Genomic DNA, 13,049 nt, shown 5'->3' with positions numbered 1-13,049 from the left:
CATGTAATTAGCACCTGCGGCCACAGGGGCCGCTGTTCAGCCAACGTTACACCGTCTTTAAAAGTGGAATAATGTAAACTACAATGATCCCATTTGTCTGGAAATATATTTGATATTCATCAAAACACAGTGACACAACCAGCACATGTGCCTTCTTGTTTTATTATTCAAGTGTAGTAGTTCATGAAAAACAATAAGAATGTAAATAATTCTCTAACCTGCATGAAGAATCATTGAAAAACTTTTTACCAACTTTAATCGTCTGAAAGAGAGACAAACTAATACTGTATCAGCATATTATCAGTAGTGGAATTGGTTTCTTCAAGCAGTTTTGATCTCGGTGCATCCCTACTGTTAATGCATCGTGAATGCTCCACTGCTGCGTCCTGATTGGCTAATCACTGTGCTAATCGCATGTTCTGTTTTTCTTTCTTTCTTGCACTCTCACCACTTCCTGCCTGCTCCACCTCTCAACCCATCTGCCACGCTCCTTTTTTTATTTCCTGGTGTGTTTTTTTTTTTTATGGGAATGAACCTTTATTGGGCTGTGGCGCTCCTCTGGCCGTGGCCTCGCTTTCTCATTGGCTGACTCTGCCGTCATGTCTAACGGTGCATGACCAATCGCAGCCCAACCGGCGGTTTTTCATCCCACCCCAGTCCCCAGACCTGTGTCAGTCCCCCAACTGCAGCCCCACCCACTCCCCCGAGGTCCGCCTTAACGGGGTGGGGCCACGCACGCCCAATTCCTACCAGCCAAAGATGGGGTCTCCCCTCATGCACCCCCGCACACAGACCCTCCCCGCCAAGCCCAAAGTGTCTGAGAAGCCCCTGCAGACCACCAGGTCCAACCCCCTCCCCAACACAGCCCAGCACCCCACCACCCCCAAATCTGAGCCCTCCACGCCCTGCCAGCCTCTGGCTCCCTGCATCCCCAACAGCCCCCGGGTGAGACGCCACCCTCCCCTCACAGTCCCCCCCAAGCTCTCCATCCCCCTGTCCCCAGTACCTCCTATGTCGCCCCGCCGCCGCCACCACCTCCACCCTGACCACAACGGCAAATCTGTCCCCATCACGCAGGTGACCCCCCACCCCTCCCCCAGAGGGAGCCCTCTCCCCACCCCTAAAGGCACCCCCGTGCACACGCCCAAGGACAGCCCAGCTGGCACGCCTAGCCCGACGCCGCCACCCAGCCCCTCCATCGGGGGCATGCCCTGGAGGACACGCCTCAACTCCATCAAGAACAGCTTCCTGGGCTCGCCGCGCTTCCACCGCAGGAAAATGCAAGGTAGGGAGGGGGGGGGGGGGGCAGGAGGCGGGATGGGTGGCCGAATAAATGATTTATTCCGATCTGATCTCAGTCTTATCAGTATGAGAATCGATTCAGCACAGTGTGTTTATGCATCAAGCTGCATTCTCGTAGCTCAGGGGAACAAGTTCAAATCAACAAATCATCTCTTCGCTCTTAACGGCTGTATTTAACGCTTCACCTGCCGCCAGCCTTATCGTGGGAAACAGCCGCCGCTGGCCATGCCACATACAAGATAACCATCTCATTACAGGAGGCGGGAAATCAAGCCTTTTCTCTGCTGTAGTTTAGCTAGTTTCCCCTTAGCTGCTCTGATAGCGCCATGAAATCCCTTCAGACAAACTGAACAGAGCCACGATGAGACCAGATGATCTCGTTTACACCGACAGATATTTATCAAAAAAAAAGGAAAAACAAGACAAACAGAAGCATCTTTATGACCAGTTTCTACAAATTGGTACTTGACTCTGTGACCTTTGACCTCTGTTTCCACAGTTCCCACCCAGGAGGACATGTCCAGTCTAACTCCAGACTCTTCTCCAGAGTGAGTAACTAGCAGCTACAGTAAACTGAGGATTATGCAGATTAGCGTGTGAGGCTGTTGGACAGGACGGCCCTTCCAGATATTTGGGTTAAACATAATGAATTGGTTTATCAGATGGTTGATATTAAATAACACCACTTCAGATGTACATTGCTGTGAACAGCTGCTGTTCTGAATCATGCTGTGCGTCCAGTTTGGGTTGTGATCTCGGTCTCCTCCCTGCAGACTGGCCAAGAAGTCGTGGTTCGGTAACTTCATCAACCTGGAGAAGGAGGAGCAGATCTTCATCGTGATCAGAGACAAACCTCTCAGCTCCATAAAGGCGGACATCGTCCACGCCTTCCTCTCCGTGAGTCCCCTCTTCATCCTTAAATCCCAACATCCATCCATCATCTGACCTCTTCTTCTTCTCCGTTACTGTCTGATGAATCTTCTCATATTCTGACGCCGCTCATACGTCTTTCTGATGGTCCTGTTTTTCTGTTCCGTCCTTAACGTCCTTGTGAACAGTGTAGAGTATGTGATCAAACAGGCTGGAACTTGTCTCGTCGGTGGTCTTCTTCTGACGCGAGGGAACGTCTTCAGGCTCACTTCGGTCTGAATCTGCTTTCTCCCACATTCTGCTCACAAGGCCTTATTCTCGGGTGTTAGGAGGACAAAAGGATAATTCTCCTCCACATCTTCCTTAGATGTTAGACTCACTGTATTCTACTCTGTCAAATCAGTCTCAAGTCCCCTCCCAAAATGGAGAAATTTACATTTTATATTAATTCGGCTGAAGGTGCCCTGTGTATTCATTTTATCTAGATTCAATTCCATTTCATTTATATAGCGCCAAATCACAACAAAAGTCATCTCATGGCACAAATAGAGCAGGTCTAGACCGACTCTTTATAATATTATTACAGAGACCAAGGATGAACATGGATGAATTTGGAAAGCAGCTGTCTCGCATACAAACGATCTGACTGGAAAGATGCTAACCCAAATAATCTTCATTGAAAACTCACCTCAGCCCAGTTAGCTAACAGTCTTTTAAACTTGTGTGCAAATGTCAAGTTGAATAAGTTTCGATGCTAAACGCTGACGTGCTCATTCTTCTCTTTGCATCTCCAAAGACCTTTTATTCTCCTTTCAGTTGTAAAAGAATATAAGCAATACGTGTGACGGTCACGTCTACACGTGGTGTGAAAGCGTCACACGCAGCAGCCTGCTGTCTGTTCACGTCCGCTCCGACGCTGACGTGTTTGAATGCAACACATCCAACACACCGGCTCCTTCTGCTCCTGTCTGCTCCTCTCACATCTGTGCTGCCATCTCAACTGATGCAGAAGTTGTTTGTCTGTGTTGTTGCTGACTCAGAGTCTGCTTACTGGGCAACACCGCACTCTCTCTCTGCCCCCCCCCCCCTCAGATCCCCAGTCTGAGCCACAGCGTCATCTCTCAGACCAGTTTCCGTGCGGAGTACAAGTCCACAGCCGGTCCGACGGTTTTCCAGAAACCAGTAAAGTTCCAGGTGGACATCACCTACACCGAGAGCACCAGCGCCACCAAGGACAACGGCATCTACTCCGTCACCTTCACCCTGCTGTCAGGTAAACACACAGAGCATGCTGATCACAGATCAGTAAGTATTGATTTGTTGGTTACATATAACTCCTGCCGAACTGCTTCGTCAATTAATCAATTAGTTGATGGACCGTTTTGAACAATTTTGAAAATAGATTATTAGAACAATGTGACAGTTTTGTGCTTTCTTCTGTTTTATATGACGATAAATTGAATATCTGTGTGTTTTGAACTGTTGGTCAAACAAAACAAGCGGTTGTGAAATGTTCTGTAATTTCTGACAATTTCTACATTAAATCATTAATCTATAAATAAAAAGAAACTAATAAAGTAAATAAATATAAATGTAGATCATTTATACTGTAGTTGCTGCCGTACGTATAACTACAATAGTAGTAAGAAACTGCTTCACACTGAAGTAGTCGATACTTAAAACAACAAGTATATTAAGCTTAGAAGTCTAAAAAAAACGTGCTTATTTATGGTTCACCATCACGTAAAATTAAATAAAAACAGTCTCTCATACACACACACACACACAATATAGTAATTAATATATATATATAATTAATAACAGACAGTCAGTGGAAACCGACGACGTAGTTGTTCTTTTCCCATCAGTGGAGTCCCAGTCAGCATGTTAAGTGACGTTCAAGGCTATGAAAACTCAACGTGTGTGAGATTAGACCTGCTCATTATCTCGTGTGACGTTTGTTTTCTACATCAAGTATGAAGGGGAAGTGAATGAGTGGCTATTGAGACTGCAGTTTGCAGGAGTTACAAAGATAATAATGAAGAGAAAGATGCTTCAGTGTCTGAAAGGGAGGAAATCCCTGCAGCCAGGTTCCAACACCTGGTGGGAAACCTGAAAGCAGAAGGGTGGAGGCTGTTACACCATCTTCCCAAGCAGCATAAAATGGGCCAAATCCACATCCCAACGAGAACAGGCAGACGGGAGACAATCCGACGAAGCATGAATGAGATTACAAGCACTTCCTGTTCTTCCTTGAATTCATCCCTTATTTTACTCATGACTGCCTGTAAAAACATGGTTTGGAGGTAAAACCACACTCACAATCAGACCAGCACTCACTCCCTGTTTTCATTCATGTCAACTGCATGAAATTATTAATATCCAGCGAAACACTTTCCACGCGTCACGTGAACAAACAAACGAGCCTCAACTGTCAGACTTCATGAAGGAAGCAGAATTCTTTCACAAGGACTGGTTGTGAGAAGCGGTGGCGAGCGTCCCTCCTCATTAATTAAAGCTTCACATCATCACTTTCCAGCTCGGTGCTCCCTCTCACACAGGTGAAGCCAGCAATGTTAAATATTCTATATCTGAAAAAGGCTTTCGGTCACCAGGCAGCTCTCTAATGAAACCTAATGAAGCTCCGCCGCTTCCTCATCAGGTCCCAGCCGGCGTTTCAAGCGTGTGGTGGAGACCATCCAGGCCCAGCTGCTCAGCTCCGACCAGCCCGGCATGCAGCCCCAGATATCTGGTAAGTGGAGTCCCCCGCCACGCCTTTAACCCCAACCCTCCTCCTCCTTTTCCTCCACGTCCTCACAGCCTCCCTCCCTCCCGGCATCCTGGCACTCCTCACAGCACAGCCACACCCGCGGCCCACCTTGGCTCGGACCCGCTCGGCTCAGCTCGGCTCGGCTCGGCACACTGCTTTCAGCACACGGCATCTCCACGTGCATGTCCCTGCCACATACCATGGCGTGCACACACACACACACACACACACACACAGGACTTGGTAATGTTATTCAATGAGCTCTAGATGTGCGTTTACAGGGCTGATGATGGCGACTCAGGAGCTGCACATCAAACTGTAATTTATGGTCCGCAGACAGCAGCTCGGCTCTCACCCGGCGTCTGACTCAGCAGAAACACACACAGCCAAACAGTCAGATGGATGTTCACACAACTGAACATGTAGATTAGCTGTTACACTTGTGAGTACGTACAAGAGGGAGGAAGGCATCACCATTCAGAGTGCTTTCCTACTTTTAGTGCATATATTTACATAAACACACAAATGTTTGGGCTGCCTATAGAGAGATGGACGGATCATAAGAAATATGGAAGAAGAGAAAGAGTGACTGTGTGATCTCCAGTTGTCCTTGTTAGTTTTGTTTGTTAGTGTGACACTGTGGTATCCCTGTTGTGTCTGTGGTTATTTACTTGATAATGGTCCCCTCTGGTGGTGACGCAGAGTAACTACAACCAATCAACACACACTGCTGTCACGCTTTCCGCACACTGTGTTACTGGGAGAGAACCAGTCACCTGCTCAGCTCCCACTACACTTTACACCAGATCTAAAGCCTGCAGTATGTAAACAGATAGTTTGGATCTTTTGATGCAGATTGGAAGTGAGTCCTGACCTCTGACCTCCCAGACAAACAGCGGCTCCAAATCTCCACATGAGTTTCACCAACTACTTGACAGCACTGTGGGCAGTAGTCCAGATTAATGGTAGTAATGTAGTAGTTCATAATAATATCATGGAATAATAATAATAATAATAATAATAATAATAATGTAGTTAGTTTAATGCCATCCAATAAAACTGTCGACTTTCAGTTTTTTTTACACAGTTTTCAATTATTCCATTAAATGATATGTTTGAGTATTAAGGTCACAGTGATGGTGTTGTACTGGACTGCATTATACTGTATATTCCTACATGTGTCACCATGGTGATGCCTGCACATAATAGTGCCAGTTAGTGTGTAAAGGTACTGTTGATACTACAGTGCTGCTTTTTGCTGGAGTAGAAAAAGATTTCTGCCAGTGTCAAAGTCTGTTTCCCCACTGAACCTGAACCCAACCTGAACCCAACCTGAACCCAACCTGAACCCAGCCTGAACCCAGCTCCAACCAGTCACCTCTGCCATGAAACAGTACTTAAGGGGAGAGGATCAGGACTCCAGACTGGCACTGTGTAGTTCAGCTGTTTGGCCTGTGATGGATCCACACAGAGGACCCCCCCCCCCCTCCCAGCCCCATTAGCCACTGGCTCGCTGGAAGATCTCCAACTACAGGACTCTTACAGTACATTCAGCTAAAAATCCAAACTATCTCTTAAACACAGTGAACCAGTAGCACCAGTCTGGCCAGTCACTGCCACAGATGGGAACTGTTATCAGGCACTATAAGCACAACCACAGTCACCCCCACCATGTAGATGTGCCAATAACCCACATCTCTATCTCTCTATCTATCTATCTGTCTATCTATCTGTCTGTCTGTTTGTCTGTCTGTCTGTCTGTCTATATGTCTGTCTGTGCATCTGTCTATCTTTCTGCCTGTCTGTCTATCTGTCTATATGTCTGCCTGTCTTTCTGCCTGTCTATATGTCTGTCTATCTATCTGCCTTTCTGCCTGTCTATGTGTCTGTCTGTCTGTCTATCTGTCTGCATGTCTGTCTGTCTGTCTGTCTGTCTGTCTGTCTCTCTGCCTGTCTGTCTGCCTGTCTCTCTGCCTGTCTCTCTCGTGCTCTGGCCTGCCTCTCCATGCCACCCTGCTTCTCGTCATCCACAGCTTTACTCTAATGCCGCTTGGATGGACTGAATGACTCGCATGCTGAATGAAAAGCCGGCCCAGGACCACGCACACGCACACACACACAGTTTGGCACACTGGCCCGGGGGCTCGGAGCTGGGTAACACCAGTGAAGCTGAACATAAGCAGGTCGGGTTTGTCGGGGATCCGGCGATGCCAAACTGTGCGTGCGCTGATGGTTCTGGGTGAGCTGCCATTCACACACACCGTTGTATGTTTGCCACTTAGGGACTGATACACTAAAATGGAAGCATGCTCTGTGCTGTATGTCGCAGTGACAACCTCCCGAGCGAGCAAACAAACACACACTGTGTGACTGCGTTTGCTGATCTCTTTGCAAACGGCTCAGAACCAGAGTCTGCATGTGTTCGAGGAAACGTACTAAACACTTCACAGCTCCACAGACGTGACCCTGATGGCCTCCTCTGTGTGTGAGTGTGTTAGCTCATACATACGTGTGAGGTTATACTTGTGTGGATGCAGCAGCAGATGGATTTTAAAGGGTAATGTCTGCCACAGTGAATGTTCATCTTCCACAGAGTCTCCGGTCTGAAGTAGCTTGTGGAAACACATAAACAGTCACCAAGTCAGAGCACTGCTGATGTCTGGTCTTATGCCAGACTTGTGGTGATTGATGTGCAGAGATACATTAGCTGATACAAATGCTGCTCTCTGGATGCTCAGCTCAAACCTCTCAGGACGTCAGAGCCGGCCCACATTTGATAAGACCACAAGGAAACTGACTGGACAGAACCAGACCGTTTAGGCTGGTGCAAACTATTATGTTTCTAGAAGGTTGTAACTGTAAAGAAACTTTAACGTGGATCGTCCAGTTTTGAATCCAGGTTGATAAAAGACCTGTTTTCAGTAAGCTCGGACAACAAATCTCTTCTCGAGTCTTTTCCCCTGCTCGCGATACATTTAGCTAGCAGCTCACAGTCCCTGACACTCAATATAACCAGTTTTAATGACTGTTGCCGTTGGCAGGTTTCATCAGCTATAGCTACATAATTAATGTTAATGTAAATGAAGTCTGGCTGTTCTCTAGTTAATGTGCTCTCTGCAAGCCAGTGTCTGTATTCAACCAAAGATCGTTTGTGAACGAAAGCATCCCCGGCTGCCCCCGTCATGTCGAAAGTAACCCTAAGTTGCTCCCGATGGAGACCAGCACCTCGCATGGCAGCTCGGTCGCCGTCGGTGTGTGAATGTGTGAGTGAATGGGTGATCTGTAAAGCGCTTAGGGAACCGTTAAGGTTGAAAAGTGCTGCATAAGTGAAGATCATTTACCATTCATGATCTCCAGTGGAGTGAAACGGTCAGCTGATCACGTCACATCAATTCCTCTTTTAATCTTATGACAGAAGGTTTTCACTGTAGTCACTGCAAAAACATCGTAGCATAGAATTTAAACAGCACATCTGGCCAGAGGCTATTGAACATAACTCACAGTGCATGAGTTTTCAACAGTACATCAGTGGCACATGAGGTGACCCGTAGGAATAAGACTGAAAATGTAGGATGAAGGAAATCCCTCCGCCTGTAATGTAGTTTGTTAAACGAGAGAGAGAAGTGTGAGCTGAACATTCACAGAGTCTGGAGTTATCCTTTAAACTCAACAAGTGCAGAAGTGTGTTAGCCGGAGTGCTGCTGATGTTTGGTGTCAGCTGACTGATGAAGCGCTGGGACTCGTGAGTCGGTTGCTGTTTCTGACGCTGTGCTCTGCTCTCAGATGGCTCTCAGCGCTCAGCTTCTTTGCCCAGTAAATCCTCCAAGCGTGGTAAGACCCAGAGCGACCGGGAGCTCCCGGCAAAAACACCTTAACTCTGGCTTTTAACACACACTGGCAACGTCCTGGAGGCACCAACACACCCTGTTTGCACTAACACGTGTGTGTGTGTGATATAGTGTGAGCTGCAAAAAATATAAGTTCAACTTAACAAGTCATTTAATTGTGAAAACGGTTCAACGGTTTTCTTTAGAAGGAACTTATTCTGCACTTTAACAACCATGACCAGAGGCTGCAGCGTTCATTACAGCACACAATACAAAGAGCAGGACGGAGCCAACCAAACACAAACGGTGAAGTTGGTTCTAAGTGGTGGCGCTAGAGAAAAGCATCCTCTGGGAAGCATGAATGCGTTCAATAAATTTCATTTTAATCTGGCCATTCGATTTTGGTAAATGGTCTTTTTTTGCCTGATGGTGGCGCTAGAGGTAAAAGCTAAAGTTCAGGAATATTCTCAGTACATTTCTTGATAATCTGGCTTGTAGCTGTCAGGAGATTTAACTAAAATGAGCAGCCATGTTGTAAATGATGCACCTCCCAAATCTCAACAACACGGCGTGCAGACGTCACGCGAGCTGATTGGTCGTTGTTCATCAACAGTGATTACTTTTTTTAACGATGAAAACAAGATGACTATTTAAAACGTAACCATTGAAAACAAAAACTACGATGAAATAAGCCGCGATTTTTGTTAATGACTAAAAGCTAAACAATAAGACGACATACGATAACTGATGTGACACAAAGCCTTCTGTAGAGAGGCGGACAAGAAACAAATGGTTGATAAAAAATAAATAAATAAAAATCTCCTGGATTTAGTTCGTGGCCTCCATGACCTCATTTCACTGAGGTCTGTTCTTTAAAAGACTAAATGACTCGATAAGGTGGATATATTTCATTGTATGAATGTGTGTAGCTCTTAACTGACCTGAGTAACCCTTTGCATGGTAACGCTTGATACCGGGTCCCCCCCCCCTTCCTCCACCTCATAAACTTTCCATATTTGAAATCACTGGAACAAAATATCAGAAGTGTACATGTACACTGTGTTGCTGGAGAGGAATAATGGTAAGTTAAGACGACAGTCCTTCAGTCTGAAGTGCACATGAATTAATTCATCAGCCGCAGAAAGAAGCGCGACGTTTTACCTCTGAAGGGACGCACTGTTCAACACTAACAATGACAAGTGATTGTGTATTAATGTGTGCACTGTGCTGTATTGTTGCATGTTTTATTCACTCATGACTGTTTTAAAGCATTTACCAAAGAACCTTTGTGTTACCGGATGGATGCTGGATGTTGTTGTGATGGATGTTGATACGATGGAGAGTTAACAGGAGCTCTGGGAGACGTTCATGCAGAGAAAACTGTCCTGGAAACATCTGCAGAAGAGACATGTAAAATGCACCTGAACAGATTTCTGCATTAAAAAGGACAGAAGGTGAAAAACAGTAAAAACAGTAAGTAACAAGCGTCAGCAGGTTATTTTCATGAGCCTAGATGTACCAACAGAAGGAGACATTTTACAGAAATGCTGTCCTTGGACAGGCTGGCTGTTAGCTCGCTGCACTGCTAGCACTGCTAGCAGTGCTAGCCTGAACGAGTTTGATATTTCAGGCAAATAAATAAAATACAAGCAGCTGAAGAAGAAAGTTTTGAAATATCAGGATTGTCTGAACACAGTAATGATAGTTTCATCTTTTTACTGAGGAATCATTTTTAGATTTTAAGCTTAGAGAGAAACCTCAGAACTTGAATTTCCTGGATTTGAAGGTCGCGTGCCTTTTTTTAAAACAACAAATAGGATCTGCTCGTTTACTGACATTGAAAGGTTTCATCTCATTTGCTTCAGGGTGGTTAAAATGCCTCCTGCTCTTCTTCAGTGAGTCTCAGGTACTGAATGACACCTGAACTGTCCTCCAGGGCTCCAGTTAGCGCTCCACCCAGCAGGGGAACGGAGACTCTGAAGCCCACACTGACGCTGATGTGAACACTCAAACATTCGGGATGTGACACGCCTCCGTCCTCCGGCCTGAACAACCCCACAACCTCCTCCCCCCCCCGGCTGAAGAGTCTCCTTTCCTCCAGCTCCACCCCTCCTCTCATCCCTCCATCACCTCCTCCTTCTCTCCTCATGTTAACCTCATTGCTCATCTGTTGTTTGTTCTCTCTCTCTCTGTTTTTTCTTTTCTTCCCGTCTGTGTAGGCAGCCCGTTGAGTAACTTCTTTGACGTAATTAAACAGCTTTTTTCAGACGAGAAGAACATCCAAGCGTCCCACTCCCCTGGCGCCCCCGCCACGCCTAGCTCCCCCGCCAAGCATGCCCCCAGCAGCAAGCCCAACCAGCCCCCGCCCAATGACTCTAAATGCCCCCCCGGCAAAGACAAAACAAAGATGGCCGCCAGCAACAGGACACAGGAACAACCTTAAGGGGCGGTAGCTGTGCATGACTAGACGAAGAGCAGCGATGAGGTCTTTAAAGAGGGACCTTCATCAAAGACGCTGCTCGCGTGGCCCTGTAGTCAGCAGTGAAAACAACTAAAGAGATCTACTTTTGCCTCTACATTTTCTACTGTATAATGGGAATGGCTATTTCACTTTAAAGTTGATCAGTATTTTACAATAAGTAGCAGATGTAGCTTTGTTGTCCCTACCTTCTGTCCCTCTCTGTGTCCTCGGGGGTCTTTCAGTGGGTGTGTGTCCTCCTCACGTGTGTGATGGCTTGACTTGTCTCTGCCACCAGGGATCATCCATAATAGCTATTAACCTCTGCGGCTCTGCGAGACCGGCCGACAGCGGCCCGCTCACGGCCCGCCGCCACCGAGAGTCCGAACCTGAAGGACAGACAGAGGACCCCTGTCCCTTCCCTCCCCCTCTTCACCCCCTCCCCTCTTCGAGTCCTTTCTCCGGCCGCATCAGTAGAGTCCACTTCGCCCCACCAGACCAAACACAGACACATCTCAGAAGAGTTGTAAAAAGAAAAAAAAGCCTTAAGACAGTGATGTTTGTCAACCTACACACACACACACACACACACGCACACACACACACGCACACACACACACGCACACACACACACACACACACACACACACACACACACACACACACACACACACACTCCTCTTTTCTCGCTTCTCTTTCTCCCACATGTACATAAAAACACACACACACACACACACACACACACACACACACACACACACACACTGTATGTACTCCTCAACACACACATGACTTCTCTGCGGGATGTAATGACTTGCACACGCTGACAAACAGGAAGCAGGAGCGGGGACAGGCAGACAGACAGACAGACGGGCGGGCGGACGGACGGACGGACGCTGGCTGGATTGTAATTCTTTTAAATGTCGTTTTTCTTTGTGAGCGACAGGATCTGAGACGTTTCTGTAGCCGGGGTCCTGCAGACAACAGGCTGCCCATCACAGTATGAGGGGGGGGGGGGTGATGTTACATAAATGAATGATCTATTCTGATGTACAGATTAAATAATGTTCCGTATGTACAAAACGTGTAGTCGTGACATTATGCTTTAGAGTTGTGTTGCCATATTTTGTTTTGTATTCCTGTTCAGGTCTGGTCACACCAGCGTGTCATAACGGTGGAATCGATTCATTCCAATGGAATCGCTGCGAAATGTTTGTTAACTCTGGCGAACGCAGATTGACGTTGAACGTGCAGAGGAGAGTCTGATATGGAGGAAGTTAGCCTGTTAGCTAGCCTGTTAGTTAGCCTGTTAGCTAGCCTGTTAGCTAGCCTGTTGTTTAACCTGCTCTGTGGTGTGTAGACCGTTATGAGACGGGGGGCGATGGTACAAATACGACTTTTGAATACACTAGTTAGCATGCTCGCTAACTGACAGCTAGCGAGTTAACAGGTTAATAGGTACTGACAGAACAATGCTAACATGTTCCAGCGCGCTAGCATGTGGCTAACCCCGCCGTCAGATGAACCGAGCGTCTTTCTGGTGTGAGCAGACCTCATCGATGACACGTCTCCTTTTCCTTTTGCACTTTTGACAAGTGACTCAGATTTGGGTTCAGTTACACCATGTCAGGGCATTTTTTATTTTTTATTATGATTTCTACAATATTGAACTGCTGTGTATATTTTTGTACTTTATTGTATTTTGTCATTTTTATTAATTTATTCTCAGTTATTTATAAGAAAGATGTAGAGAATGTTTCTTAACGTCAGATTATTTAAGGATATTTTTGTCATGTTTAAGTTATTTGATCACTGAGAGCTC

The 13,049-nt window shown here is 46.5% G+C and overlaps 1 protein-coding gene across 1 annotated transcript in view; it reads left to right on the top strand.

The window, feature by feature from the left end:
- The window catches only part of LOC139303391 (serine/threonine-protein kinase BRSK2-like), a 103,521-nt gene extending 92,309 nt beyond the window's left edge, over positions 1-11,212 (top strand). Inside the window, exons 15-21 of the mRNA XM_070927227.1 lie at positions 628-1,285; positions 1,802-1,850; positions 2,076-2,199; positions 3,265-3,445; positions 4,835-4,924; positions 8,726-8,773; positions 10,989-11,212. Coding sequence (XP_070783328.1) covers positions 628-1,285; positions 1,802-1,850; positions 2,076-2,199; positions 3,265-3,445; positions 4,835-4,924; positions 8,726-8,773; positions 10,989-11,212 — 1,374 coding nt within the window. The remainder of the gene's footprint in view (positions 1-627; positions 1,286-1,801; positions 1,851-2,075; positions 2,200-3,264; positions 3,446-4,834; positions 4,925-8,725; positions 8,774-10,988) is intronic.
- The last annotated feature ends 1,837 nt before the right edge of the window (positions 11,213-13,049 follow it).

This window comes from Enoplosus armatus, chromosome 1, assembly GCF_043641665.1.
Source record: "Enoplosus armatus isolate fEnoArm2 chromosome 1, fEnoArm2.hap1, whole genome shotgun sequence".
NCBI lineage: Eukaryota > Metazoa > Chordata > Actinopteri > Centrarchiformes > Enoplosidae > Enoplosus > Enoplosus armatus.
This window is presented reverse-complemented; position numbering and strand designations above follow the sequence as displayed.